The following is a 24,808-nucleotide window of genomic DNA, read 5'->3' as shown; positions in this document are numbered from 1 at the left end:
TTAGCAGCCACAGTGGGTTTAGGAAGTTGATGCCTCATCTCTGACTCCATGTCATAGGCAGTCACCTAGAAAGTCTTACTAATCTTTTTCTTTCTTTCTTTCTTTTTTCTTTTTTCTTTTTCTTTTTTTTTTTTTGAGAGAGCAAGAGAGTGCAAGTGGTAAGGGGAGAAAGGAAGAGGGAGAAAGAGAATCTTAACCAGGCTCCACACCCAGCACAGAGCCCAACACGGGCCTTAATCTCATGACCCTGAGATCATGACCTAAGCCAAAATGAAGAGTTGGACACTCAACCGACTGAGCCAACCAGGTGCCCCTATAAATGGGAGGATTCTTAAGAGATGTGTTGTCTAACCCACACATTAGTTGAGAAGTGTGCTGAGGTCCAGAGAAGAATGACTTACCTGAGGTAGTTCTGTTGGAAGAGCAGGTGAACTGGGACTGGAATGTAATCTCAGGTGCCTGACTTTGTGTTGTTTCCTGGTAACTATGGCCACTGTCCATAGCACTGGTTCTCAAACTTGCCTGACTTTTTGTTTAAGATATTATTTATTTATTCATGAGAGACACAGAGAGAGGCAGAGACACAGGCAGAGGGAGAAGCAGGCTCCATGCAGGGAGCCCAATGTGGGACTTGATCCCGGGACTCCAGGATCACGCCCTGAGCCAAAGGCCGATGCTTAACTGCTGAGCCACCTAGGCGTCCCTTGCCTACTGATTTAATTGGGATGGAGTATGGCCTGGACACAGTGGCTTTATTTTATTTTATGTATGTAATCTTTATATACAACATGGGGCTCAAATTCATAACCCCGAGATCAAGAGTCACTCTCGGGGTGCTAGGATGGCTGGCTCAGTTGGTTAAGTGGTTAAGACTCCATGCTCAGGGAGGAGTCTGCTTTTCCCTTTCCCTCCACCCTCTCCTTCTTTCTCTCTCTTAAATAAATAGTCTTTTTTCTTTTTCATTTATTTATTTTAAAGATTTATTTATTATTCATGATAGACAGAGAGAGAGAGAGAGAGAGGAAGAAACACAGGCAGAGGGAGAAGCAGACTCCATGCAGGGAGCCCAACGTGGGACTCGATCCCGGGTCTCCAGGATCACGCCCTGGGCTGAAGGCGGCGCTAAACCACTGAGCCACCCAGGCTGCCCTTAAATAGTCTAAAAAAAAATGTCACACTCCATCGACTGAGCCAGCCAAGTGCCCCTTGGATTTAAAGAGCCCCTAGGTGATTGTAATGTGCAGCAGAGCTTGAGATCCAACTGCTCTGACATTTATTGAAAATCACAGTGTGCCAGGTCTTTTGCTTAGTACTTCATACAATGTATCTCTCACTTTTGTGAGATAATTGTTACTTCCCTGGTTGTACAGATTTTAGGGCATAGAAAAATCTCTCTCCTCAAGAGCTAATAATAGTATTAATAGCTACAGTTTGGGAGTACTTGCTAAACGTTTGGACTCAGTCCAACCAATGATCTCTTACCTGACTGAGCTAGCCAGGGGCACCTATTTTAAATTCCTATTTTAAAGGCTCAAAAATTTTGAGTAACTTACTCAAAGGTCTACAAATGAGATTGAAGAACCAGGATTTGACCCCAGGTCTGTGTGGAATTTAAACTCACGTTTTTACTTCACTGATTTTTTATTTTTTATTATTTTTTAAAGATTTTGTTTATTCATGAGAGAAACAGAGAGAGGGGCAGAGGGAGAAGCAGGCTCCCTGTAGGGAGCCTGATACAGGACTTGATTCAAGGACTCTAGGACCACAACCTGAGCTGAAGGCAGACCCTCAACCACGGAGCCACCCAGGTGTCCCGTTTTGTTTGTTTGTTTGTTTGTTTTGTTTTTTAAGATTTTATTTATTTTTGAGACACACACACACACACAGAGGCAGAGACACAGGCAGAGAGAGAAGCAGGCTCCATGCAGGGAGCCTGATGTGGGATTTGATCCCAGGACTCCAGGATCACTCCCTGGGCCAAATGGAGGCACTCATCGGCTGAGCCACCCAGGTGTCCCCCACTTCACTGATTTTTTAGAATAAATTCTCAGAGGGGCACCTGGGTGGCTCAGTCAGTTAAGCATCTGACTCTTGATATCGGCTCAGGTCATGATCTCAGGCATATGAGTTGGAATCTGTGTCAGGCTCCACGCCTATGCTGAGCATGGAGCCTGCTTGAGATTCTCTCTCTTCCTCTGTTCCTTCCCCTACCCGCTCACTCCCTCTCTCTCCCTCTCTCTCCCCCTCTCTCTAAAAATAAAAATAAAAAAATAATTCCCTGGGCCCTTCTGAATAGTGATTAAATTACAAATTATAGACCAGATTAGTGGCCTTTAACCCTAGGGATGCCTGCTTGGAGCAACTGATGAAAGCCATGGACCTGCTCCAGAACATTACTTTTTTTTTTTAAGATTTTATTTATTCATTAGAGATACACAGAGAGAGGGAGAGGCAGGCTCCTTGCAGGAAACCCAATGCAGGACTTGCCCCAGGGATGAGATCACACCCTGAGTTGAAGGCAGACACTCAACCACTTAGCCACCCAAATGTCCCACAGAACATTCCTATATGTGTACAAAATATTGACTCCTGACTCCGTTCACAGACCTCTCTGAAACCCACTCTCTCCAATGAATCTCCAGAGGAAGGAGATAGCCAAGAGTTGAAGCCACTAGGAAAAAGTTCCTGGAGGAAGCAAAGGCTGAAAGGATAGAAAAGATAGAACAGGTGTCCCTCGCTGCCCCATAGCTCCTCTGACCCCATTTCTCCGCTGTTGAACAATAGCTAAATACTTACTGAGAGCCAGGCATAATACAGTAACTCTCATCCTTGCACCCCCTCTAAGTTAAGATTGTTATTGTTATCCAGTTGATTTACAAATGAAGAAACTGAAGAGGTTAAGTAACTGGATAAATCCCAGGATTTAAAGCTAGGCAGTCCAACTCCAAAGCCCTGTTCTCAGCCATTAGGCTTACACACAGGTTCTCCTCTCTCCAGGGAAAACCACCAACCAAGAAAGCCAAAGTCCTGCACAAGGCAGCCTGGTCTGCCAAAATTGGAGCCTTCCTCCACTCCCAAGGGACAGGACAGCTAGCAGATGGGACACCAACAGGGCAAGATGGTAAGACAGCAGAACCCTGGTGCCCAGGAAGCTGCTGGGGGTCGGTGGGAGTGGAGTGCCCAGACTGGGGTGGCCCTGCCTAGGAACCAGGAATGAGAAAGATGAGGCAGCTAGAGAGTGCCCTGGCCCAGGCTCACTGTGGATTACATCTTCCCCATTTGGTAGGTATTGTGGAAATTGCCCTAGGATATCCCTGTAGTCAAAGTTCCAGGACCCTTATTTTTGATAATTCAGAGGCCAAGAATTAGCTTCTTTTGTATTGCTTTTGGCCCTATGGCTTCTGTTCCCCTTGGGCAGTGGAGACCTCTATCTAGTTTGGAGAGAGGTGGTGGAATAAGGAAATGAACCTTTCTCTCTGAGTGTGTATAGAAGATTCTTTTTTTTTTTTTTTAAAGATGTATTTATCCATGAGAGACAGAGAGAGAGAGAGAGGCAGAGACATAGAGGGAGAAACAGGCTCCCTGCAGGAGCCCCATGCAGGACTTGATCCCTGGACCAGGATCACGTCCTGAGCCGAAGGCAGATGCTCAACCTCTGAGCCACCAGGTGTCCCTGTATAGTAGGTTCTAAGCATATAAGCATTAAGCAGCTCTGCTCTAGGTGGTCTGAGTTTCTGACTGCAGTGAGCCCCATAGGCACGAGGGTTGGAGGGGCCTAGGTGTGTGCCCTTCCCACCCATTCAGATTAGCTGTGGCCAATGAGAGGTTGGGGGAGGTCTAAGGAATTTAAGCGCAAAGGTCTTTGGATTTCCTTCTCTTTTCTGGGGAAGAAAGGTCAGACATTTCCCTTGAATGTTTCCTCTACTCCTGAGAGTCTGTCATCCTTTGGATAAGGTCCAGCCCTGTTCTGATGGCCACTGGTGGGACAGGTATCGGGTTTGGGTGGGGAAGGACCGGCTTCTACAGGCTCCTGGTGGCTAGGTTCCTGGCAGGGCTGCTGATTTTCAACACTTCCTCTTTCTGCTCTTGCAGCGCTGGTCTTGGGTTTCGACTGGGGGAAGTTCCTGAAGGATCACAGTTACAAAGCTGCTCCTGTCAGCTGTTTTAAACATGTAAGTGCCCTAGAGATAAGGGGAGGGAGAACTGGGAACCTAGCACTTGCCACACCTCTCATCCACCAGCCTTCCAGGCATTCCAAGATGGGCATTGGCACCAGGGAGAGAACAGTAATGGGGTCTGGGTGGGCCCAGTCCAGCTTTGCCACTCGTTCCAGTTTACATTTCTTCAGAGTCCTCCCACAAAGCGTCATCGAGGCCTTCTAGCACCCATGCTTCCCCCCTCCGAGGTCCTCACTCTAGTTTTTTTTTTTTTTTTTTTTTTAAGATTTTATTTCTTTATTCATGAGAGACACACACACAGGCAGAGACACAGGCAGAGGGAGAAGCAGGTTCTATGCAGGAAGCCCGACGTGGGACTCTATCCCAGGTCTCCAGGATCAGGTCCTGGGCCGAAGGCAGGAGCCAAACCACTGAGCCACCCAGGGATCCCCCCTCACTCTACTTATCCACATAATGGAACTTTGTGCTAGAATTCCTTTTCTTCTTTCCTCCCCATTATTCCGTGTTTTCCCATTGAAAGCTTGTTCTGAACTGCCCTGGGTTTCCTGGATCTCTTGAGCCCCAGGAGACAGATGTGGATGCCTCCTACAGCCCACCTCAGCACAGAGAAGCACCAGAAGAGTGAGGCCCTGGGAGCCTGGGCCTGGGGCTAAAGGAAGTGCAGAGATGCTGCCTGTTTGTCTGTGGGCCAAAGAGCCACCTAGAGCGGCGCTCTTGTTTGGTCTCTCAAGCCAGGAAGTAGAGGAGGAGGTCTCTTTACTCTGGTAGTCCTAGTAGGAGTCACATCCTAGTAGCCAGTGAACTCTGGGAGGTGCCATGGACAGAGGGAAGCTGGGAAGTCTCACTCTTCTCTGCAGTGCTGTCGAAGGCACTCACCTTTCCTAGTGGGAAGCTCTTTGGCCCTGAGTTATCACTGCAGGGGAGTTACGTCATACCTGATTCCATAAGCTCTGCCAAGCCAGCCCATGTGTGCTTGAGTAGCATAGCCATTTCTAGGTTCCGTGAGAGACCCACTCTGGCCAGAGAGGTGAAATGGGATACCCTGATTAGCTGAGGCCACGATGAGAATGAAAAAAGGTGAATTTCTCCAAAGGAGAAGCAAGGTGCTGTTGGTGCAAAGTGAGGATTAGACATTGGGAAGGCAAGCAAGAAGGGTCTGCTGCTGATGAAGAGCATCTGAAAGAGACTGGTTAGAGAGGTGGAGAAAGAATGTACCCGAAGTAGGGGTGGGTAGACGGCTCCGAGAGCCAGCTTGGTGAGAGCCGAGAGACTACTGCCCAAGCCTGAGTGATGATTTAAAGAGGTGATATTTGTGGCGAGCGCTAGGAGGTATTAGGTGGTGTCACAAGTGCACAAACTGCCACGGGTGTGATGTGCCCAAGATGATAGAGTGAGGAGCTGGTCCTGTAAAGACCACTACTCAGGGCTGACCGACTCCAGATGTCTGACCCTTGCACCTGCCCTCCCATCCCGTCCCCTGCACCCCACCCCTCCCCATCCCCGGTGTCCTGCCTCAGCTCTTTGGGGACAGAGGATTTGTCTTGCTCATCTCTTCATCCCTAGTCCCATGCTTGGCTTGCCACACGCAGAGTGTTGTACACTGAGGTACAGAGAAGGATGCGATGGCTTACGAGCCCAGCCACTCTGCCCTGTGTGCTCAGGCAGTTCACCATCCCCCTGAATGCTCTCGTGCCCTCACAGGTCCCTCTCTATGACCAGTGGGAAGATGTGATGAAAGGGATGAAGGTAGAGGTGCTCAACAGCGACGCCGTGCTCCCCAGCCGGGTGTACTGGATTGCCTCTGTCATCCAGGCCGCGGGTGGGTACTCCTCTGGCCAAGCAGGGCCTGGGTTTGGAGAGGGACATGTCTGCACGGGTGGGTAGTGTCACAGGCAGAAACTGGCTTCATAAAACAAACAAAAAAGCCCACCACTGGAGTTTCTGCCAGTCCCTTCTTGGGATCCTCCTGCCTTCTCTGGCTTTGAAGAAGCTACAAGGCATGACAAGTTTGGAAACTCCCCCTCTTAAGGTTTTTCCAGGAACGATCAGACTATGGAGAATTAAATCTTACTGCTATGCTATACTGTTTTCTGAGTACGTGGAATGGGTTTGTTTTGGCTGTGACTGTTGGGGACAACAGGGACCCCCTTGCCTGGAAGGATTTCTTAGGAGTCAAGTTTAAGGTTGAGCATCCCGCCCTCCCTTACCAGTACCTTTTCCTTCTTTCAGGGTATCGCGTGCTGCTCCGGTATGAAGGCTTTGAAAATGACGCCAGCCATGACTTCTGGTGCAACCTGGGAACAGTGGATGTCCACCCCATTGGCTGGTGTGCCATCAACAGCAAGATCCTTGTGCCCCCTCGGAGTGAGTTGATGAGAGAGAGCAGTCCTTGTCGTGGTCCCTGCAGAGCCCTTGGTAGAAGGGGCACCCTTTGTCTTAGGTTAGACCAGAACAGAACCCACTTGCCAGCCTGCTTCCTGTCCTCCCCAGTCTGGGAAGCCCTATGGCGGATCCAGGTTGTACAGCAGGTTTTGTAATAGGTGATGGCTGGCCTGAGGAGGTAGAAAGAAGTTGCTCTGGCGCCCCCTGTTGGTGGGAGTATTGTTAGTCCGCGTAACCAGGATTCTGCTGTGTCTCCACAGCCATCCATGCCAAGTTCACCGACTGGAAGGGGTACCTCATGAAACGGTTGGTGGGCTCCAGGACGCTTCCTGTGGATTTCCATATCAAGGTCTGGCAGTGACCCCTTTGGGTCTCCTAACTGACCTCCTTCCTGCCCTTCTCCCATTTTCTCTGTCCGTGCAACTCACTGGAGTATTTTCTCAAAGACTTCCTTGCTTGACAGTCTTTAGCAGCTTCACATTTCTCCAGGAATGATGACGGTTGTTTTTGCCTTCCCAGCCTAGAGTCAGCCTCCACCCCAACCCAGACTCTGATCCAGCCATGTTGGTCACGTTGCCTTGCCCTCTGTTTGCTACTCAAGATCCTTACCATTGCTCATAGCATTTTTCAGGAACATTCCTTCCATAAATTTTATTAAGTACTTGGCTACAAAGAACTGTGGGAGTACAGGCCCCGTATTCAGGACTCTCCAGTCTGGCAAAGGAAATGAAGTCAAGCCTGGGAGTTATTATAAAATAGCCTTGGTTCTGAACCAGAGGTGTGCCTCTGAATCATCTCTGTGGCTTCTAAGTTTTTTTTTTTTTTTTAATTTTTTATTTATTTATGATAGTCACACAGAGAGAGAGAGAGGCAGAGACATAGGCAGAGGGAGAAGCAGGCTTCAGGAACCGGGAGCCCGATGTGGGATTCGATCCCGGGTCTCCAGGATCGCGCCCTGGACCAAAGGGAGGCGCCAAACCGCTGCGCCACCCAGGGATCCCTAAGTTGTTTTTTTTTTTAAGATTTTATTTATTTATTCATGATAGAGAGTGAGAGAGAGAGGCAAAGACACAGGTAGAGGGAAAAGCAGGCTCCATGCAGGGAGCCCGACGTGGGACTCGATCCCGGGGCTCCAGGATCACGCCCTGGGCCAAAGGCAGGCACTAAACCGCTGAGCCACCCAGGGATCCCCTGTGGCTTCTAATTTTAACTTAAAAAAAAAAAAATCACTCACATGGTAAAAATTCAAAGGGAATACAAGGATGCACAGTGAAGACTTCATTTCTCCCACCTCTATATGCCAGACCCTCCTTTGTGGGGCTTGCTCACATAGGGGCCTGGGCTGCGTCTGAGGCCTCCAGCCCCCGATGCTCTCGGGTGTGGTTCCCACATTGCCTCGATAAGTGTCACAGCAGCCAGCAGGGGAGTGCAGAGCAGGTGCTGCCATGGCACAGGCGGGACCGGTTCTGTGGCCCGAAGAGGAGCAGCTGTCAAGGAAGGTTTCAAGGAGAAAATGGCATTTGAATTCTACCTTGATGGGTAGGGTGTGGGTGGTCTGGAAGCCAAAGTGAAAAGTGAGGACGGAATAGATGCTGGGCCACATCTCATCCAAGGCATCGGATGCCTCGTAAAGAGGTTGCCACTGTGAGTTTTAGCTGGTAGAGAGTGGGCCTTTGACAAGGAATAGTTCCAGTACGTCAAGGGAGCCTTCCCTGGCTTTTCCCTAAAGTAGAAATGGTTTTTGCTTTATTTCAATTTGCTGGGTACTGTCCATTTGCTCTTTATTTCTCTGTATTTTGCTAACTTATCTTTTCATACTTTGTTCAACAAAATTATAAGCTCTTTCACCTGTATTTTTTTTTTTTGAGATTTTATTTATTCATGAAAGACAGAGGCAGAGACACAGGCAGAAGGAGAAGCAAGATCCATGCAGGAAGCCCTATGTGGGACTCAGTCCCGGGACCGCAGGATCACATCCTGAGCCAAAGGCAGACGCTTAACCACTGAGCCACCTGGGTGTCCCCTCCCCTCTCATGATGCCTTGCACCGTGGACAGATTCAGCAGTTGAAAACGAGCATTTGCTCCTTCTCAGCTGGCACTTGTCTGAAGATGAGGCAGATTGTGGGTGGTATAGGCCACTAGCATTATCAAGGTGGCCTCTCCTCTGCTTAAACTCCAATGAGCTTGATTCTGGGGCACCTGGGTGGCTCAGTTGGTTAAGCATCCAACTCTTGATCTCAAGATTGTGAGTTCAGGCCCCATGTTGGGCTCCATGCTGGTCATGGGGCCTACTTTAAAAAAAAAAAAATTTTTTTTTTTTGATTCTGGGTAGCAGAACATGGTTCCATGTGAACCAATCAGCAAGCACACGATGATTCACTGTCACATACCCAGTCCTGCAGTGGATACAAAAGCCAGCTGCCTCTGAGGGTTGCGTAGGAAGGATAAAAGAGGGTGAGTTTGTGAAGGCAGCTCTGATCCAAATCCAGTCCAGTTCCTTTGGTGCCTACAGTGTGATAAGTTCTGAGTAAAATGTTGTGAATGAATGGCCCAGCAGCCAAAGTCAGGTGTGTACTGTGTATCTATCAGGTGAGAAAAAACATTGCGCACTAACTCTGTGCTTAGTTCCATGCTTAGAACTGAGACTGTAGAAATGAATCCCCCCAGACCTGGCTTCTGCCCCTACAGAGCTCAGGGTGTGACTGAAGAAACAGAGCACTAAAGTGGTGTTGGGCTCTGGGCTGCCCTGGGTGGGTGCAAAAGAAAGGAGTGTGTCAGGAAAGGCTAGGAGGGAGAGGTGGCCCCGAGGGACCCCAACCCAGACCTCACCCTGTGTCTCTCTCCTAAATGGGCCAGTCGATTGGTTTGGATTTGTATTCCAGGCCTTGAGCTGATGTCTGACAGGTCTGTGGTGTAGGACTCTGTCAGCTTTTCCTGTTGGCTGCTTTGTGACTCGGAGATACTCCCCCTCCTGGTGGGCTAAAGAGCGCCGCTAAGTCCCCACCTTCCCTAGGCTGGGGCTGGTTTTCCCTGGGCTGGAAAAGCCCTACAGAGTTCACTGTTCCATTTCCCTATCCCAGGCAGGACAAGACTGAAGTCTCAGGGACCAGAAAGAGTCTCCTACCCCCTCATCTTTGGCCTGTCATCAGGGCTCTCTAAAACAGCTTGTGGGCATCTTGGTCACTGTCCTTGGCTGGGTCAGAGTGGGATAGCCGTTCAGAGCTACAGCCCAGTGGGGTCACAACTGTAATTAGACATATGGAGGCAGATGGAGCCTCAGCTCTCTGGACATGAGCATAGTATGTGCCATCAGCGGGGAGGTGGAGGGGAGTAGGAAAGTGCACGAGGCTGAACACTGGGACCAGTTTCAAGGTCCAGCTCTGGCACCAATGAATCGGGGTGAGTGTGGGCAAGTCACTTGAGCCCTCTGGGGCACCTGTTCCTTAGTCTGAAATGGGTTTTGTAATTTCCATTGTACTGACTGGCATTTGGGGGGCACACCTTGTAAGCTGTGTGCTCTCATCCTGAGGAATTGGGGGCCAAGGTCAGACCTGGTGGGACCTTCCTTGAGTCTATGTCTCATTGGCCTGCTTCCTGACTTAGTGCTGGGTGTGGTTCTGGGCATACCTTCCCTATTCTGTGGTTACAGTTAGGAGATGAAACAGGGAAGTGGGTGGAGGATCCCCAGGACCACAGCGGGCCTGTGCTCTGATCTTGCAGATGGTGGAGAGCATGAAGTACCCCTTCCGGCAAGGCATGCGGCTGGAGGTGGTGGACAAGTCCCAGGTGTCACGGACCCGCATGGCAGTGGTAGACACAGTAATCGGGGGTCGCCTTCGGCTCCTCTATGAGGACGGCGACAGTGATGACGACTTCTGGTGCCACATGTGGAGCCCCTTGATCCACCCAGTGGGCTGGTCACGGCGAGTTGGCCATGGCATCAAGCTGTCAGGTCCGCGGGCAGGGGCAGGAGCATCTCTGTACCCCACACCGCCACCACATGGTGGTGATGACCATCTCCACCATGTGCACGGTGGTACCGAGGCCCAAAGAGGTTGGGTGATTTGACCAGGTCACTGAGCTTATAAGGGCTTTAAACCTATTCGAAGCTGGAGGCTGCACGATATGGGAAGTGTCTGGATCTTACGGGTTCAGTAGTCCCTACAGAGAGCTCCTGACATGTCCTGATCCTGGTCTAGGTGGGTAGTACAGGGTGCCAAGATACAGATTAGAGCATATGCAGGGCAGCCCCACATTCTGGGGAAGGGAGGGAGGTGGCCCTGTGAGCAGCCTGCAACTCCTTTCTCTCTCTTGCTCCCTCTGGCATCTCCCCAAAGAGAGGCGCAGTGACATGGCCCACCATCCCACCTTCCGGAAAATCTACTGTGATGCTGTTCCTTACCTGTTCAAGAAGGTGAGGCACAGCCTTGGGACCTTCTCATCTTAGCCATAGGCCCTTCTCGTCTTGGCCATAGGCCCATCCCAGGCCCCACAACCCCGGGGTGTTCCTTTCCCTTCCCGTTTCCTTCCCAGGCCTATGGTGGATGAGGCCTGCTCCCCCCACCCTCCATCTGGGCCGCCCCAAGTTTCCCCAGCTGCCCCATTCCTTTAAGGTTCGAGCTGTCTACACGGAAGGTGGTTGGTTTGAAGAGGGGATGAAACTGGAAGCCATTGACCCTCTGAATCTGGGCAACATCTGCGTGGCAACCATCTGCAAGGTGAGCTTGGGCTAGTCCTGCAGCTTCGATGGTGGATGCTGAAGCCACTGCGGGGGTGCAGAACTCTGCAGTGCACATCCAGCCCACCTCCACTGTGTCTGCTCCGGGAGTACCGGACTTTTGAGTAGGGGTCTTATCTGCTCCTTGCTCAGAATCTGCCTTGGTGTCAGGTCCGCGGCACGTTGGGGAGGTGCTTGCCGAACACCTGGCCTGAGCCCGATCCTGTATCAGGTGTAGGCCCCGCCTTGTCAGCCTCCCTGGGGGCCTTCCCACTGGCACACGTCCTCTCCTTTGAGTGCTGGCCTACCCAGGACCAATAGCCGTGCTGACTTTGCTGCAGCCTAAGGAGCAGATGACTACCCCTTGGCCCCCCTGGGGACATGCTGATGTGTGCATCCAGCGGGTCTTCTCCAGGCTGGGCCCATGAGCTCGCCTCTGAAAACACTGGGGAGAAAAAAAGGTGTAGTCCCTGTGGGAACAGCATTTGCTATCTAGTGAGGAAGGAAAAGGAACCTTAAAAGGATGGGTCCGGGGGTGCTGAGTGCTCAGCAGAAGCTCAGGGAAGGCTGAGATCTAGCTCGGGTTGGATCCATCCACCTTGTATCCCCACCATAGCCACCTTACCCTAGAATGGTGGTGCAGTTCATGATACCATGGTGTCTGCCTGCCCCCTCCCAGGTTCTCCTAGACGGCTACCTGATGATCTGTGTGGATGGGGGGCCCTCCACAGATGGCTCAGACTGGTTCTGTTACCATGCCTCCTCCCATGCCATCTTCCCAGCCACCTTCTGCCAAAAGAATGACATTGAGCTCACACCCCCAAAAGGTAAGACTGTCCTCATGGTCAGAGAGGTCAGAGTGTGACCACAGGCCCAGGTTCCTGGCCAAGCCAGACCCTGGGGCTTGGGAGTCCCAGAGTGGTTTGGAGAGGGGTCAGAGCCCCCCCAAGGCCAACACCACCAGCCCTGCCACTGGGCTCACTTGGCTCCACGGCTAGCATGTGTCTCGGTGAGCAGAGCTCCCACTTGTCCCTTTGGGCAGTGAACAACCTATACGACAGGACCATGGTCCCAGAGCAGGTACCAGCCTGGGGAGGAGGGAAGAAGGCTGCCAGGGGAGACTCCAGACTGGGTCCTGACCCAGCAACAGGGGTCCATTTGGCACGTGCTCCTTTCCCCGCATCTATGTTTTCTGCTCCCCAGGCTACGAGTCGCACACTTTCAGCTGGGACACCTACTTGGAGAAGACCAAATCGAAAGCAGCTCCATCGAGACTCTTTAACATGGTGAGGAGAGTGAGGGAGCACGGGGCCTGGGGCGGCCCTGCCCCCTGTCAGCGGCATTCATTCCAACCCCCTTCTCCTTTGAGTCTATACTGTGGATGCCAACCGCTTCAGGGGAGAAGTCCCAACCTCTGCCACGGACATTCCGCCAAATGCTCAAGCCCGGTCCCTTTCCCAGAGAGGCTGGTGCTGGGGAACAGAGGGCAGTGGTCACTGTTAGGGGGCCCTTCCCCACAGGCACTCCCGGCCCACTCCCTCTCCCCGGTTTGGCCCCTGGGGCCGGGATCTGGCTGCCATGGTCACCGCTTCTTCCCCCTCCCAGGACTGCCCCAACCACGGCTTCAAGGTGGGCATGAAGCTGGAGGCCGTGGACCTGATGGAGCCCCGGCTCATCTGCGTGGCTACGGTGAAGCGGGTGGTGCACAGACTCCTCAGCATCCACTTTGATGGCTGGGACAGCGAGTATGACCAGTGGGTGGACTGTGAGTCTCCGGACATCTACCCCGTCGGCTGGTGTGAGCTCACCGGCTACCAGCTCCAGCCACCTGTGGCCGCAGGTCTGGGCTCTCACGGCCTCAGGGGACCCTCAACTTTCCTTTTCTTTTTCCTTCCTGTCAACTGCTCCCCCTGCCCCGTGCCTACCTCATTCTTTGGCATGAGAGCGATTGGTCTCCTGGACCACTGCTCACTAAAGAGTGGCCCTTGTGTCCCCTGTCCCGCTCCTGACTTGTCTGTCTCCCTCTCCCTCTGGCCTGCAGAGCGCCTTCCTTGATCTTGCCCACTCTGTCATATGCTCGTGCCCTTGTGCACCCAGGTAAACCCCCCAGGTCCCTCGGAGCACCCCTAGTGACGAGGGTGGGATGAAGGGACAGTTGCTTCCAGTCCCTCCCCCATTCTCACTCAACTTTGGCTTTCCTTCTTGGGGTGTCCCGTGTGTAAGGGAGGCTGAGGGATGGGTAGGTGTCTCGGGATGTGCCTGTACTGTGTCCTCTCAGAACTCTCTTAACCTCTTCCCTCTGTCTTTCAACAACAGAGCCGACCACACCTCTGAAGGCCAAAGAGGCCACAAAGAAGAAAAAGAAACAGTTTGGGAAGAAAAGTAAGTGATGCTCTGAAGAAGCGGCCAGGGCTGGGGTGGGCCTTGGGATCAGCTGGGCCTATGTCCCTGGGAGCAGAGGGGGAGTCGCCGCTTGGGTAGCACCCTCCATGGTCTGGTCCCTCCATCTCCTCTCCTTTGCCCTTCCGCCCCATCAGGCCCATCAGCCTGTGTCTTAAGGGACTCAGGTACAGATAGGGAGTCTTGAATCTCTGGCAGGGGTCAGGATCCCGAGGAAAAAAGCAAGAAACAGTATTTGTAAAGGAGAGAAGGGGGAGGAATCCCCAGCCCTTCTGCCCTGTGGTCAGAAGTCAACGCGACCCCATCGGCAGTGCACAACTGCCTTTTGAAAGTAAGATGGCGGGGGCAGCATCCTTCTCCCCAAGCCTGTCATCCTTCCCTGGGGACCCTCAGGAGTGGAAGCTTCAGGATCATTTCCTTAGGTGGGGCTCTGCTCTTAACAGATCCTGGGCCCTGTGCGGGCTCAGCTTGAGGGGGACAGCAGGTGGAGTGGGGTGGGAGGAGGTAAAGCTAGCCCTCGGAGCTGCCGGCCTGTGGCAGCAACATGCTCTCCATGATGTGGCGCCACCCAGAGAAGAGGTGGTCCGAAACAGGATGGGGAGGAAGCCGGCGTGGTCCCTGGGCAGGATCAGGGTCCGGTGAGGGTATGGAGCTGATCATGTGGGAAGACCTCGTGCCGTCTACACTAGCAGGGCTGGGAAAGTCACTTCACAGGTGAAGAAAAGACTGGAAGAGGGACAGAAGCTCAGCAAGCCTAACTGGGGGGCTTAACCTGCTACAGGAGAGAACCTCCCTGAGCGTCGGCACCCGGCCCCGAGGGGCGGCATCAGAGCTCACGCTCTGCTCCCCTGCAGAGTGGCACCTGCCTTCTGCTCACCACTGGAGGACACCCAGCCATCGAGCCCCACATGGATACTGCCCTGTGCTGGGTTTCATTCTGTGTTTATTCAAAGGGAAAAGAATACCACCGACCAAGACCCGGCCCCTCAGACAGGGGTCCAAGAAGCCCCTGCTGGAGGATGACCTGCAGGCCACAGAGAAGAGCTCATCGGATCCTGTTCCTGAAGAGAGTAAGAGCCTCCCGGGCGGGGTCAAGACAGGGCCGGCCTGCTCCAGTGCTCAGAGGCGGCCCGCCTCCTTCCCCACCTGGGCACAGAAGAGGAGAGTCAAGTGTGAAGGGACTTTGCCGGGCACCAAGCAGTCCTCCTTGGACCACTGGGCCTGGAGAGCTTCCCAAACACCCGCCCCCAACTCTGAACGGAGCCGCGCATCTCCAGCCGGGCCCTCTCCATCTCTACTGCCTGCCCCTCGGGGGGAAGGTGCCACTCCCACCTCCCCACCACGTCCTGAGGGCCCCCGTTCCTAGGGAGCCAGAGCCCCCTGCCCCTCCCAGGGTTTCACGCACACTCACTCTGTTCTCCCGCCCTCCCCACCTCCCTCCCTCTTTAGTCATTGCTGTGCAGGTGAAGGAAGAGCATCTAGACATGGCCACGCCCGACAAAGCCCCGAGTCCAGAGCTGCCCGTTCCCATCGAGAACATCAAACAGGAGACAGACGACTGAGCCTTCCCCACCAGCCCGGGGCTCCTCTGTTGCCACCACCCCTTCACCCTGCTTTAGTGTGGAGACAAGCCTTTTTTGCCCAAGTCCTGCCAGGTGCCGTGAGGGCCAGGCACCAAAGGACCTCTGTCCTCTGGCCAGGCCTCCAGATTTGTCTGTGAGCGACTCCTCCCCCCAGCTACACTTCCCAAAGCTCTTCTTACAGTACCCCCTCCACACCGTACCCCTCAACTGCCATGGGGTAGAGGGCTGCCCCCAGTCACACTGGAAGACAAGTCAGTGAAGCGTGTGTGTGTCCCCGAGCAAGTCCTACAATAAAGGCCTGGAGCAGCTCTCGAGGGGGAGGCAGTTGCAGGTTGGGTGGGGAGCGGTGTGGTGGGGGCCTAAAAGCAGCCTCTCACCGCTGGGGTTGGCGCTCTCCTAGCACCCTAGGGAGGTCAGGGAACCCCGCCCAGGCACTCAGCTCTGGCAGGCAGCTAAAATGGCAGTGAGGAGGCAGGTTCTGGTGATGCAGGAGGTGGCCTTACTTAACCTGTTTTCTCTGTTGGCCTGAGTCCGGCCCCCATTTCCTAAAGGGAACAGTGGAATAGAGGTGGGGTCTGCCCCTGGCTGGGGGCTTGCAGGAACCTAGGGGGAAGGGCACGGAGCCCCCTGTGTCACTTGGGGAGGCCTGGTGGTAGAGGGAGGCAGCAGGACAGGAGGGCGAGCCGGCCGTGCTGTGAGGGGACCCCAGCTGGAAGGGAGACCACAGCCAGCCTGTGCTTAACCTGCTCTGAGCCCAGCGTGGCAGGGACCTGGCCTCTCACCCTCTTCTCCCTGTTAAGCAGGGTCTGAGGCAGTCCTGCCCCAGGGTCATGGGGCAGCAGAGTGGCCAGCCCTGCTGGCTGAGGTGGCCCTAAGGGAGCCCCTGGAGGAAGGGAGAAGAGGGTGACAGGAAACACCTCCTGGGTCCCTGGCCACCCTCCTTTCTGAAATTACGTCCTAGAAGCTCACCTAGCATCTTCCCAAATTTCAGTTGCTTTTATTTTTTCAAGTTAGTTTCCTTGGAAACTGCCCTCTCTCCGTCCTTCCAGTAACTTCCTGGAATGGAAGATGGAGGCAGGCTGACCTTTCTTTCCTGTCTGGGTGGAGACGCGCTGCCAGTTGGGTCCCCATGTTGTCCTTTAGGGGGTGCAGCTGTGCTGCTCTGGGTGTCTGGCCATGTTCTCTGGGCCCATCTGCCACTGCTTGTGCGTTTGCCCAGGACCTGGCTGTTTGGTGTTACCCAGAGACGGGGTGACCAGCCCACCGGAAGCTGGTCTCCCTCCAGTCAGAGAGAACTGGATCCCAGAGAGAACTGGATCCTGGCTCCTTTGCTGAAGGCACTAGTGAGCCCCACACGGTATAGAAACCAGGCTCAGTGTGGTGTGTTAGTGCAGCCTGAATTCCCCAAAAAGTGATGAGGTTTGGGTCACAGTGAAGATCTAGGACAGGGGCCGCGCTCACCCTGCTGCCGCTCACATGCATACCCCAGGCCTGGGCGGTGGAGGCCAGTAGCCTCAGCCCCCAGTGTGCCGCCAGCAGAAGCCACTGCATTGTGCCCAAACCCCTGGCGGTTCGGGGATCCAGTTCTGACCATGGAGCTTCTGGAAAAACTTGGGACTTTGTGGCATTGCAACCTTCTGTTCCTCCTCCCTGACTGGACAAGTGACGCCGCCACAGGCCGTGGTAAGAATGGCAGGGTCAGAGGACAGGCCAGCTGCCATCCCAGCCCTCCACGGGCCGCCCAGGACTTCCTGGAGTTGTTCGTCAGGTTTATGTTTCTTAGAGCTGAGTGTCTTCTGACCTGTCGCCCATAGGGTCAGTTATGAAGGCTGGGTTCATACGCAAGAACAATGAATAAATGTCCTCCGCTGAGCGCCGTCTCCATAGCAACCACACGCTGGGTTACCCTCATTTATATTTCTGCTGTTGCCCCTGCAAGACCCGGAGGCCGAGCCTGTGCCTGGTCTGCTGCCGTAGCCTGGTGCTCAGCCCGGGTGAGTGTGTGACCTGAAAATAAGGAACTTGGGTGGCCAGGGCCAGAAGATCTACTTGATTCATCACAGATGGAACCGTGGGCCTCTAGGAGGTTTTCGGTCGGGGCACAGGATCCACTTTGGACTCACTTGCCCTTGGAGGGAACCCAAATGACCTCTTGCACTCCCCGTGCCCGCTGCTCCGTGACCTGCAGTGGCCCCCTGGTGCCGAATGAACCAAGTGCAAATGCACACCCCTCTCCTTACTTGCACCCAGGCTAGACGCTCCACTCTGCTCCAGGGGTGAGGGAAGCAAGGGAACTGCCGTTTGTGAGGGCCTTGTGTGCCAGGCACTTGGGCAAACACAATCACACGGTTCATCATAGGAACCCTGAGGTCCGTGTTGACTTCATTTTATGGGGGAGAAAAAGGCTTATCAGAATTCAGTAATTTATTTGCTTAAATTCACAACTGTTAAATGACAGCAGTGGGATTAAACCCAGGGTGGTCTGCCGTGTTACCACCAGTAAGTACTCTTCCTCATTCATTCATTCGTTCATTCATTCTCCTTCCTGAAAGCATCTCCCACATGCCAGACACCACCCTGGAGGTCAGGGCCTCAAAAGAGTGATGCGTGCGCGGTCCAGCCGTGGCTTGAGCAAAGTGAGCATGCCCAGAATGGGGCTCGGGGCCCTGTGTGATCCTGGAGGTCAGGGTCCTTCTCTTTTTTTTTTTTTTTTTTTTTATAGGCTCCATGTCCAACAGGGAGTGAGATCGAGAGCCGCATGCTCTACCTAAACAGCCAGCCAGGCACCCCAGGGCCCCTGTCTTTCAATTCCTTTGTATCCCTGGCAGGAAACTGCCACTTTCAACAAACATGAAAAACCCTTAATTCCAGGGCTAGCCACCATGCCACGGAGGGTTGGTTGGGGGTGGGGGGGTCTTTTAATGGAAGCCCTGGCCTGCACCTGGACCCATCAGAGCAGCTGCCACTGGGCCAACAGCATCCACACGAGCTCCCTGGGGCTGCTACTGTGGGGAGACCACGGACACTCTTCAGCCACACAAGCACCCACTGAGGTTAATGCCGTTGTCGATGATGCTAACTCCAGATGTGACTTCTAAGGCACCAACTGCTCACCTTCAGCTTGGGGTCTTTTGGGGGTTCCTCCCAGCCTGACAGGGAACACATATGAATTGAATTCCCCCTCTCCCCTCAGAATGAGACCTTACTTAGAAATAGGGTCTTCACAGAGGTAATGACATCAGAACATGGTCATTAGGGTGGGCCCTAATCCAACAGGACTCCTGTCCTAGAGATTTGGACTGCCATCCAGCAGGAAGATGAGAAGGGACAGGGGAGATGCTGTATGAAGTCAGCCAGGGGGTGCAGTTGTGCTGCCACAAGCCAGGGAACCTCTGGGGCCACTGGAAGCTGGCAGGGCCTCAGAAGGATCTCCCCTACAGCCTTCAGGGGGAGCACAGCCCTGGGGACGCCATGATCTCAGACTCCTGAGGACAGGGAGACAAAGATGTCTGTTGTCCAAAGCCACCCAGCATGTGCTTCTTTACAGCGGCCCCTGGGAACTAACACGCCATCTGATGGTCCCCAGGCACCCCAGAATGCAGGTCCAGAGACAGGCTGAGCCCTCTCCTGGTCTCACCAGGACCCACTTTTCTGTGTTTTCCCATTCAGGACTGGCCTCTCCCTAGAGACCCTCCCTGTGCCCTCCCCACCCAGCAAGGGCGCCCAGATCCCGCTCGCCCTTTCCTGCGTGCTGCACAATGTTGCTACAGCCGAGGGCTCAAGTGTGTGAACATAAACCTCAGGCAGGTGACGCAACCACACGGGGCAGGGTTGATGGGCAGCGGGAGGCGGCGGCCACAGCACCTACACCTCTGCTCTTTGTCCCGGGGGTGAGCCAGGCCCTTGAGGTCGGGAAGTGATGGAACCAACGATCGAGCAAATATGGTAACAGCGGTGCTGTTTTTAGGGACACGTTGGGTCCAGGTATTCTGTGGCTTAGCGGAAAGGCCACTGTCCCACAGGATGAGACGGTGTGGTCGTTTCCTTACAATCCGCCTGGGCCCAGCCAGAGGTGGGGGGGGAAGTGAGGAGCGCGGACAGGCAGTAGGAATGGAAGCAACAGTCATTGCCCAGATTTGGAACCACATGAGTTAGGACCAAGAGAAGTCAGCCCTGCCGCCCCTGGCACTCTGGAACCTGACCCACCACCGAGGCCTCCCCGACCTGCCCCGACACCAACCTTGTCTGCTGTCCACCATCTGATCTTCATGGGGTCCTCCTGGCACTGGGTCCGGAAGCAGGCATCTGCTTGGCCTTCCTGGCAGCCCAGCCTGGGCACATTTCAAAGACCGCAGTCGCAGCCTTCACCCTCTGGCCGTGGGCACTGGGAGGGGTGGCACAGGTGGCCCCCACACGCAGGTTCAGCCCAATGAGCCACCTGAGAGGAGAGGATTCAGAGAACCCACTATCCTGAGCCTTCCTGCCTGGGGTGAGCAAGGAGGTCTTCGGGAACTGGGCGGGGGGGGGCAATGGAGCCTGGTGGGTGAGGGCGGACCCTGGGGGGAGCCCTGGCTCAGCCCCTCACCAATTAGGGGACCCCGAGTGAGTCACTTCAATCCTCTGATCCCTTCTCTGTAAAAAGGGGATAGTAATAGTAATAAATAGTTACAGAGGGCTTAGGGTGCTCCAGACCCTGTTCAAATCTGGGTTGGCTAGCTGCCAGTGTGCCCCTCACAGAGAACCCCCATGAGGTGCTATACAGCACCCCCTCCCCTTTACAGGTGAGGGAATGGCACAGAGCAGTCAGGAGGCCCAAAGCTGATCAATCACAGAGCAGGATCTGAGCCCAGCTCTGCTGGACTCCAGGGTTCTTGTTGAAATTAATTAAGCGATTAAATTACTTCTGATGAAATTAACGAAGTGCCCACAGATATTGGGTTGCACCGCACTAGCCTGGGAGGACCGCATTCCCACTGCACGGGTGAGGGAATCCAGCCCCAAAGAAGTCCACCCCAAGTCCCATGCACTTTCGGCTCCCTGGGGGGCGGTCACTGGCTCTGGCAGGACCCTCCCCTCTGGAGGTGTTCAGCTGGCGCATGGGGGGCGGGGGCAGAGGCTCGATTGACAGCAGCTGCTGGGCCCAGCTGGGGTGGGGGTTCCAGGAAAGTACCCACCTGTGCAGCGGGAGCAGCTGGCAATCGCAGTGGAAGGGATTGCCGCTGAGGTCGATGAGCTCCAGCTGGCTGAGATGGGGCAGGGCAGGCATGGCCTGCAGCTGGTTCTTCTGCAGGTGCAGGCTCTGGAGCCAGGGCCCCAGGCCCGAAAACGCCCTGGGAGAAATCTGCAAGGAGACGCCAGGCCCGTCTCACTGGCTAGGCCTGGGAGGTACCCTGTGCTCCCCCGCAGGAGAGAGCCCAAGGTGGCCCAGGCAGGAAGGGCAGGGCTGGGACGGAAGCCCTGGTTGGTCTAACCCTGAAGTGCCTGCCCCTTGCACGTCACCTGGACAAGGGCCCTTGGTTCTGCTGTGCCTGAGCATGCCCCCCGCCCCTGCTCCAGAGTGACAAATCCCCTTGGTGGCTCCTGCTCTGCCCCCAAAGTGCACAAGCAGCCCATGGACACACTTCCTCCTCCCCCCCCCTCCCCCCGGTGCTCCCGCAGGCCTCTCCGTGTGCCCCTGGCACCCGCCTGGTCAGTCAGCACACCTGAGCTCCCTGCTGGTAGGCATCGTCTCTGGCTTATCCCAGGGTCACCACGCACGGCCCCAGGCCTGAGTGTGGGGGCAGCGGTGCTCGTGGGGTGATTGCATGCTGTGTGGGGCCTCACGCTGCCTCCCCCATCCCTACACTCCTGTGCCCACCTGCTCCAGGCCGCTGCTGTTGAGGAAGAGGTGCTGCAGTGACCCACCCACGGGCCGGAAGGCCCCATCTGGCAGGGCTCTGAGCGGGTTCCCCGAGAGCTGCAGCTCCAGGAGGGTGGGCAGCCCCTCCAGGGCCACGGTGGGCACCCCCTGCAGCTGGTTCCTGTCCAGGTACAGCTTCTCCAGGTCCGGAGCGGGGCCTATGGCGCCAGGGGACACGTGAGAGATGCGGTTGGCGCTCAGGTAGAGCCAGCGCAAGGCCTGCGAGCCAGCCAGGTCCCCGGGTTCCAGGCGCTCCACGGCGTTGTGCTGCAGGTGCAGGGAGAAGAGGCCGGGCAGGGCGCGCAGGGCGGTCCCAGGCACCCGCTGGAAGCGGTTGCGTTCCAGGTACAGGTAGGCGAGGCGGGGCGCCCCCTCCAGGGCCGCGGCGCTGAGGCCTGCGAGCCGGTTGTCGGAGAGGTAGAGGTAGATGAGGCTGGCCAGCCCCGCCAGGGCGCCCGCCTCCAGCTCGGCGATGCCGCAATGCTGCAGGTGCAGCGACACCAGGCCGCCCAGGCCTGGGAAGGCGGCCCGGGGCACCGAGGGGAAGTGGTTCCGCCTCAGGTCCAGCAGCTGCGTGTGGCTGGGGAAGCCGCGGGGCACGGCCCGCAGGCCCCGGCTCTCGCAGCCGCTGTGCCGGGACTCGGAGGCGCACACGCAGCCCGGCGGGCAGGGCACCGCCGCCCCGTCCGCCCCGTCCTCCCCGTGCCCCAGGCCGCCCGGAGGGGTGCGGGCCCACGCAGCGGCCAGTTCCTCCTCCTCCTCGGCGCCGCCGGGGCAGCGCAGGTCCGAGGGCCGCAGGGCGTCCAGGGCCTCCCCGCCGAGGCGCCGCGGCCCCCTGCACGCGCCGTCCGAGTGCACCCGCGCCCGCGCCAGCCACTCGAGCAGCGGCCGGGCGCGGCAGCCGCACCACAGCGGGTTCCCGTGCAGCCGCAGCCGGCGCAGCTGCCCCGGGCCCTGCAGCGGCGGCACAGTGTCCAGCTGGTTCCCGCGGAGATCCAGAGTGTGCAGGCGGGGGCAGCGGGCGAAGGCCCTTGCATCCAGGGCCTGCAGGGCGCCGTGCTCCAGCGTCAGCTCCCGGAGACCGGGCAGCGCCAGCCCGTCCTCCTCGCCCACGTAGGTGAACGGGTTGTGGCCCAGCTCGAGCCGGGCCAGCGCCCGGGCCTGGGACAAGGCCAGTCCCGGCAGCGCCTGCAGCTCGTTGTGCTGGAGGCTGAGCCGGCGCAGGGCGGGCAGGCCAGCCAGGGCCTCGGGGTCCAGCACGCTGAGCGCATTGTGGGACAGGCGCAGCCAGCGCGCGCGCGGCAGCCCCTGGAAGGTCATGGCGGGCAGGTAGACCAGCGCGTTGTGGGCCAGGTTCAGGGTGGTCAGCGCACCCAGGGCCCCGAAGGTCCCCGGCCGCAGCTCCTCCAGCACGTTCCTCTCCAGGTCCAGCCGCTGCAGGGAGCCCAGCCCGTCCAGGGCCTCCTGGGGCAGCGAGCTCAGGCGGTTGGAGGCCAGGTTGAGGATCTGCAGGCGGCCCAGGCCCCGGAAGGCGCCCTCGGCCACCAGCTCCACCTGGCAGTGCCGCAGGTCGAGGTGTGTCAGGTAGGGCAGGTCCCGGAAGGCAGCTGGGGGGATGACCTTCAGCAGGTTGCCTTGGAGGTCCAGCCGCTGAGTCAGCTGAGCGGGGAAGGGGGGCCGAGCAGCAGTGAGGACTACACCTTTGCACGCGCCATTCCCCGCCCCGACTTCTCCCCCTCACCTTTTCCTCATTCTCTTCATCCTGCTCCCCGACACCTCCTCCAGGAAGCCTTCCTCCCTCACCGCTTGGGCACCTTTCACTTTGAACTGTCACTGCCTGTTTGCTTTCTCTTTCCCCCCTAGCTCTCGACCCCACGAGCAGAGAACGTATCTTATTCCAGTCTGTATCCCCTGATCTCTCTAGTTCTCTCTCACACGGTTTGTCATTAATTCAATATTTATCTCATAGGTCACCGACTTGTTCCAATCGCATAGAACATTAAACAGGGCTGTTATGCCATTTGACAGATGTGAAGACTGAGGCTCGGAGAGGAAAAGTGACTTGCCACAGTCCCCCAGCCAGGCAGTGGCTGTCCTCCCTGCCCCCCTCACCCTGCTGACCTCGGGGACGGCGTCTGGCACCTCCGTGAGGTTCTGGTGCCGACAGGCAACATGCCGCCTGGGATTGTCACAAACGCACGTCGGTGGGCAGCGTTGGGCAGCTACAGGCCAGGCTGGGCCCAGGGGCAGCAGCAGAGGAAGCAGCAGCACCAAGGAGACGCTCTGGGGCCTGGGAGAGGGAGAAGCGGTCAAGCCCGGCTCCTGTTTCCAGGGCCCCTGAGATGTTTCCTCCTTTGGCCCCAGAGACACTGTCATTGCCCTGAGCCTCAGGACGCCCCGTGCAGTGAAGGTTCTATTGTGAGCCTTGTTTAACACTGGGGGAAACTGAGGCTCAGGCGACCTGGCGAGCCCCTTCGACGGCCTGCCCGGGGGCTCCGGAGGCCTTGCTGAGTGCAGGGATGACCCGAGGTGCAGAGCGCGCGCCCAGGCTGCGGTTTGGCTCCTGGGCCCCGGGGGAGGCAACACAGCAGCCAGTCCTCAGACCACATGGTGCCATTTCCACGGTGGCAGGGAGCACAGTGGCACCCGCTGTGAGAAGACAGCCTGCAGCCAGTGGGGACCCAGGCCGGGCCGAGTGTGGAAGGCCAGGTTTGGGGGGGCCAGGAATTGTGGGGCCCGAGAGGCTCGGAGCCCCGCTGGCAGGTGAGCCGGGGGCCTAGGCCTCTGTTCCCCGTCTGGCCATCCTACACCATCCCGCGGGGCCGGGCGGGCCGGGGAGCGAGGGGGGCGCAGCCCGACCCCGGCCACCGTCTACCCGCCCTCCCAGCACCCCTTCCCCGGTGGACCCCTTCACCTCGCAGCCGCCGCCTGTTGCTCTCAGGGGCTACTGCCCCCCGCGCTCCCGGCTCCCCCACCCTCTGCTCCCCACCACCAACTGAGCCCACTTTCCAGAAACAGACGGGCTTCCGACGCCTCCAGCGTGTCCCCGCTGCCTCGGGTGGAAAGTCGGGGCCCCGACCCCACCTGGGGTTGCTCACTCTCCCAGGGTCACCCTGGCTCCCCACCAACCAGACGGACGACAGAGCTTCCTCCGCCGGCGGCACCGGTGCCGCAGCTCCTGCCGCTGCTCGGGCTCCTTCCCTGTCCCCCTCCCTCAGCCTCCTCCTCACTGGTCGCAGTCCCGGGTCCCCTCGAGGCCCCCTCGAAGGCGGGGCTGCCGGCACCGCCAGAGCCCGTGGTGGGCCGTGGGGACGGGTCCCTCGGGGACGGGGACGGTGTCGCGCTCAGAGGCCTGCTGGGCTCTCGGACCGGCCCCGAAGGACGCGCCCCGGCGGCTGCTGGAGCTGCGGGCTGCCTGCCCCCCCTTCCTCGGAACCCACCTGGGGGACCCCCTCGCAGAGTCCGCCCCTACAGACCCCCTCGGAGGCCCAGAGAGCGGCGGGGGCTCGCCCCGGCCCCCACACTCACCCCTCCATGCCGCCGCCTCGCTCAGCCCGCCGCGGGAGCCCCCCCTCTGGGCCCGCAGGCCCGCAGCCAGGGCTGAATGGCGGCTTTGTGGGCAGCCGGCTGGGGGGCGGCGCGGCGGCC

The 24,808-nt window shown here is 56.8% G+C and overlaps 2 protein-coding genes across 7 annotated transcripts in view; one reads left to right on the top strand and one right to left on the bottom strand.

Moving 5' to 3' along the window:
* Positions 1 to 17,133, top strand: part of L3MBTL2 (L3MBTL histone methyl-lysine binding protein 2) — a 21,251-nt gene extending 4,118 nt beyond the window's left edge. The window contains exons 4-17 of one of the 2 annotated variants that reach the window (XR_005365553.1): positions 2,998 to 3,121; positions 4,093 to 4,172; positions 5,880 to 5,997; positions 6,408 to 6,542; positions 6,821 to 6,909; positions 10,282 to 10,513; positions 10,899 to 10,975; positions 11,175 to 11,279; positions 11,958 to 12,105; positions 12,482 to 12,564; positions 12,884 to 13,118; positions 13,320 to 13,375; positions 13,595 to 13,660; positions 14,632 to 14,707. Coding sequence is in view for 1 of the 2 variants with exons in the window: in XM_038550445.1 (XP_038406373.1) it covers positions 2,998 to 3,121; positions 4,093 to 4,172; positions 5,880 to 5,997; positions 6,408 to 6,542; positions 6,821 to 6,909; positions 10,282 to 10,513; positions 10,899 to 10,975; positions 11,175 to 11,279; positions 11,958 to 12,105; positions 12,482 to 12,564; positions 12,884 to 13,118; positions 13,595 to 13,660; positions 14,632 to 14,748; positions 15,128 to 15,240 (1,722 nt within the window). In the remaining variant the exon portion in view is untranslated. Of the gene's footprint in view, positions 1 to 2,997; positions 3,122 to 4,092; positions 4,173 to 5,879; positions 5,998 to 6,407; positions 6,543 to 6,820; positions 6,910 to 10,281; positions 10,514 to 10,898; positions 10,976 to 11,174; positions 11,280 to 11,957; positions 12,106 to 12,481; positions 12,565 to 12,883; positions 13,119 to 13,319; positions 13,376 to 13,594; positions 13,661 to 14,631; positions 14,749 to 15,127 lie in introns of those variants that run through there. The other variant, XM_038550445.1, reaches the window with a different exon arrangement.
* CHADL (chondroadherin like) lies at positions 7,751 to 24,808 on the bottom strand. 5 transcript variants are annotated; one of them, XM_038550444.1, is made up of 6 exons: positions 24,689 to 24,808; positions 23,282 to 23,450; positions 21,119 to 22,819; positions 20,436 to 20,602; positions 19,502 to 19,699; positions 7,751 to 8,047 (listed from the first exon to the last, which is right to left on the bottom strand). In XM_038550444.1, exons 1-5 carry the CDS (start codon positions 24,694 to 24,696, stop codon positions 19,528 to 19,530), a joined length of 2,217 nt encoding a protein of 738 aa, XP_038406372.1. In that variant the 5' UTR covers positions 24,697 to 24,808; the 3' UTR covers positions 7,751 to 8,047; positions 19,502 to 19,527. The 5 variants fall into 5 exon arrangements, with proteins under 5 accessions (XP_038406372.1, XP_038406371.1, XP_038406370.1 ...); XM_038550443.1 differs by lacking the exon at positions 7,751 to 8,047 and adding an exon at positions 8,448 to 11,723; XM_038550442.1 differs by lacking the exon at positions 7,751 to 8,047 and adding an exon at positions 14,605 to 14,824.

Source organism: Canis lupus, chromosome 10 (assembly GCF_011100685.1).
Source record: "Canis lupus familiaris isolate Mischka breed German Shepherd chromosome 10, alternate assembly UU_Cfam_GSD_1.0, whole genome shotgun sequence".
NCBI lineage: Eukaryota > Metazoa > Chordata > Mammalia > Carnivora > Canidae > Canis > Canis lupus.
The sequence above is the reverse complement of the archived record's forward strand: the minus strand, read 5'-3'. Positions and strand labels throughout refer to the sequence as shown.

Bases quoted from the DNA above. Each gene is read 5' to 3' on its own strand.
- CHADL (XM_038550444.1), bottom strand. The intron at 22,820-23,281 runs GTCAGCAGGGTG...TTCCCCGCTCAG, and splicing joins TGCCAGACGCCGTCCCCGAG to CTGACTCAGCGGCTGGACCT. The intron at 20,603-21,118 runs GTGGGCACAGGA...GTCTCCTTGCAG, and splicing joins ACAGCAGCGGCCTGGAGCAG to ATTTCTCCCAGGGCGTTTTC.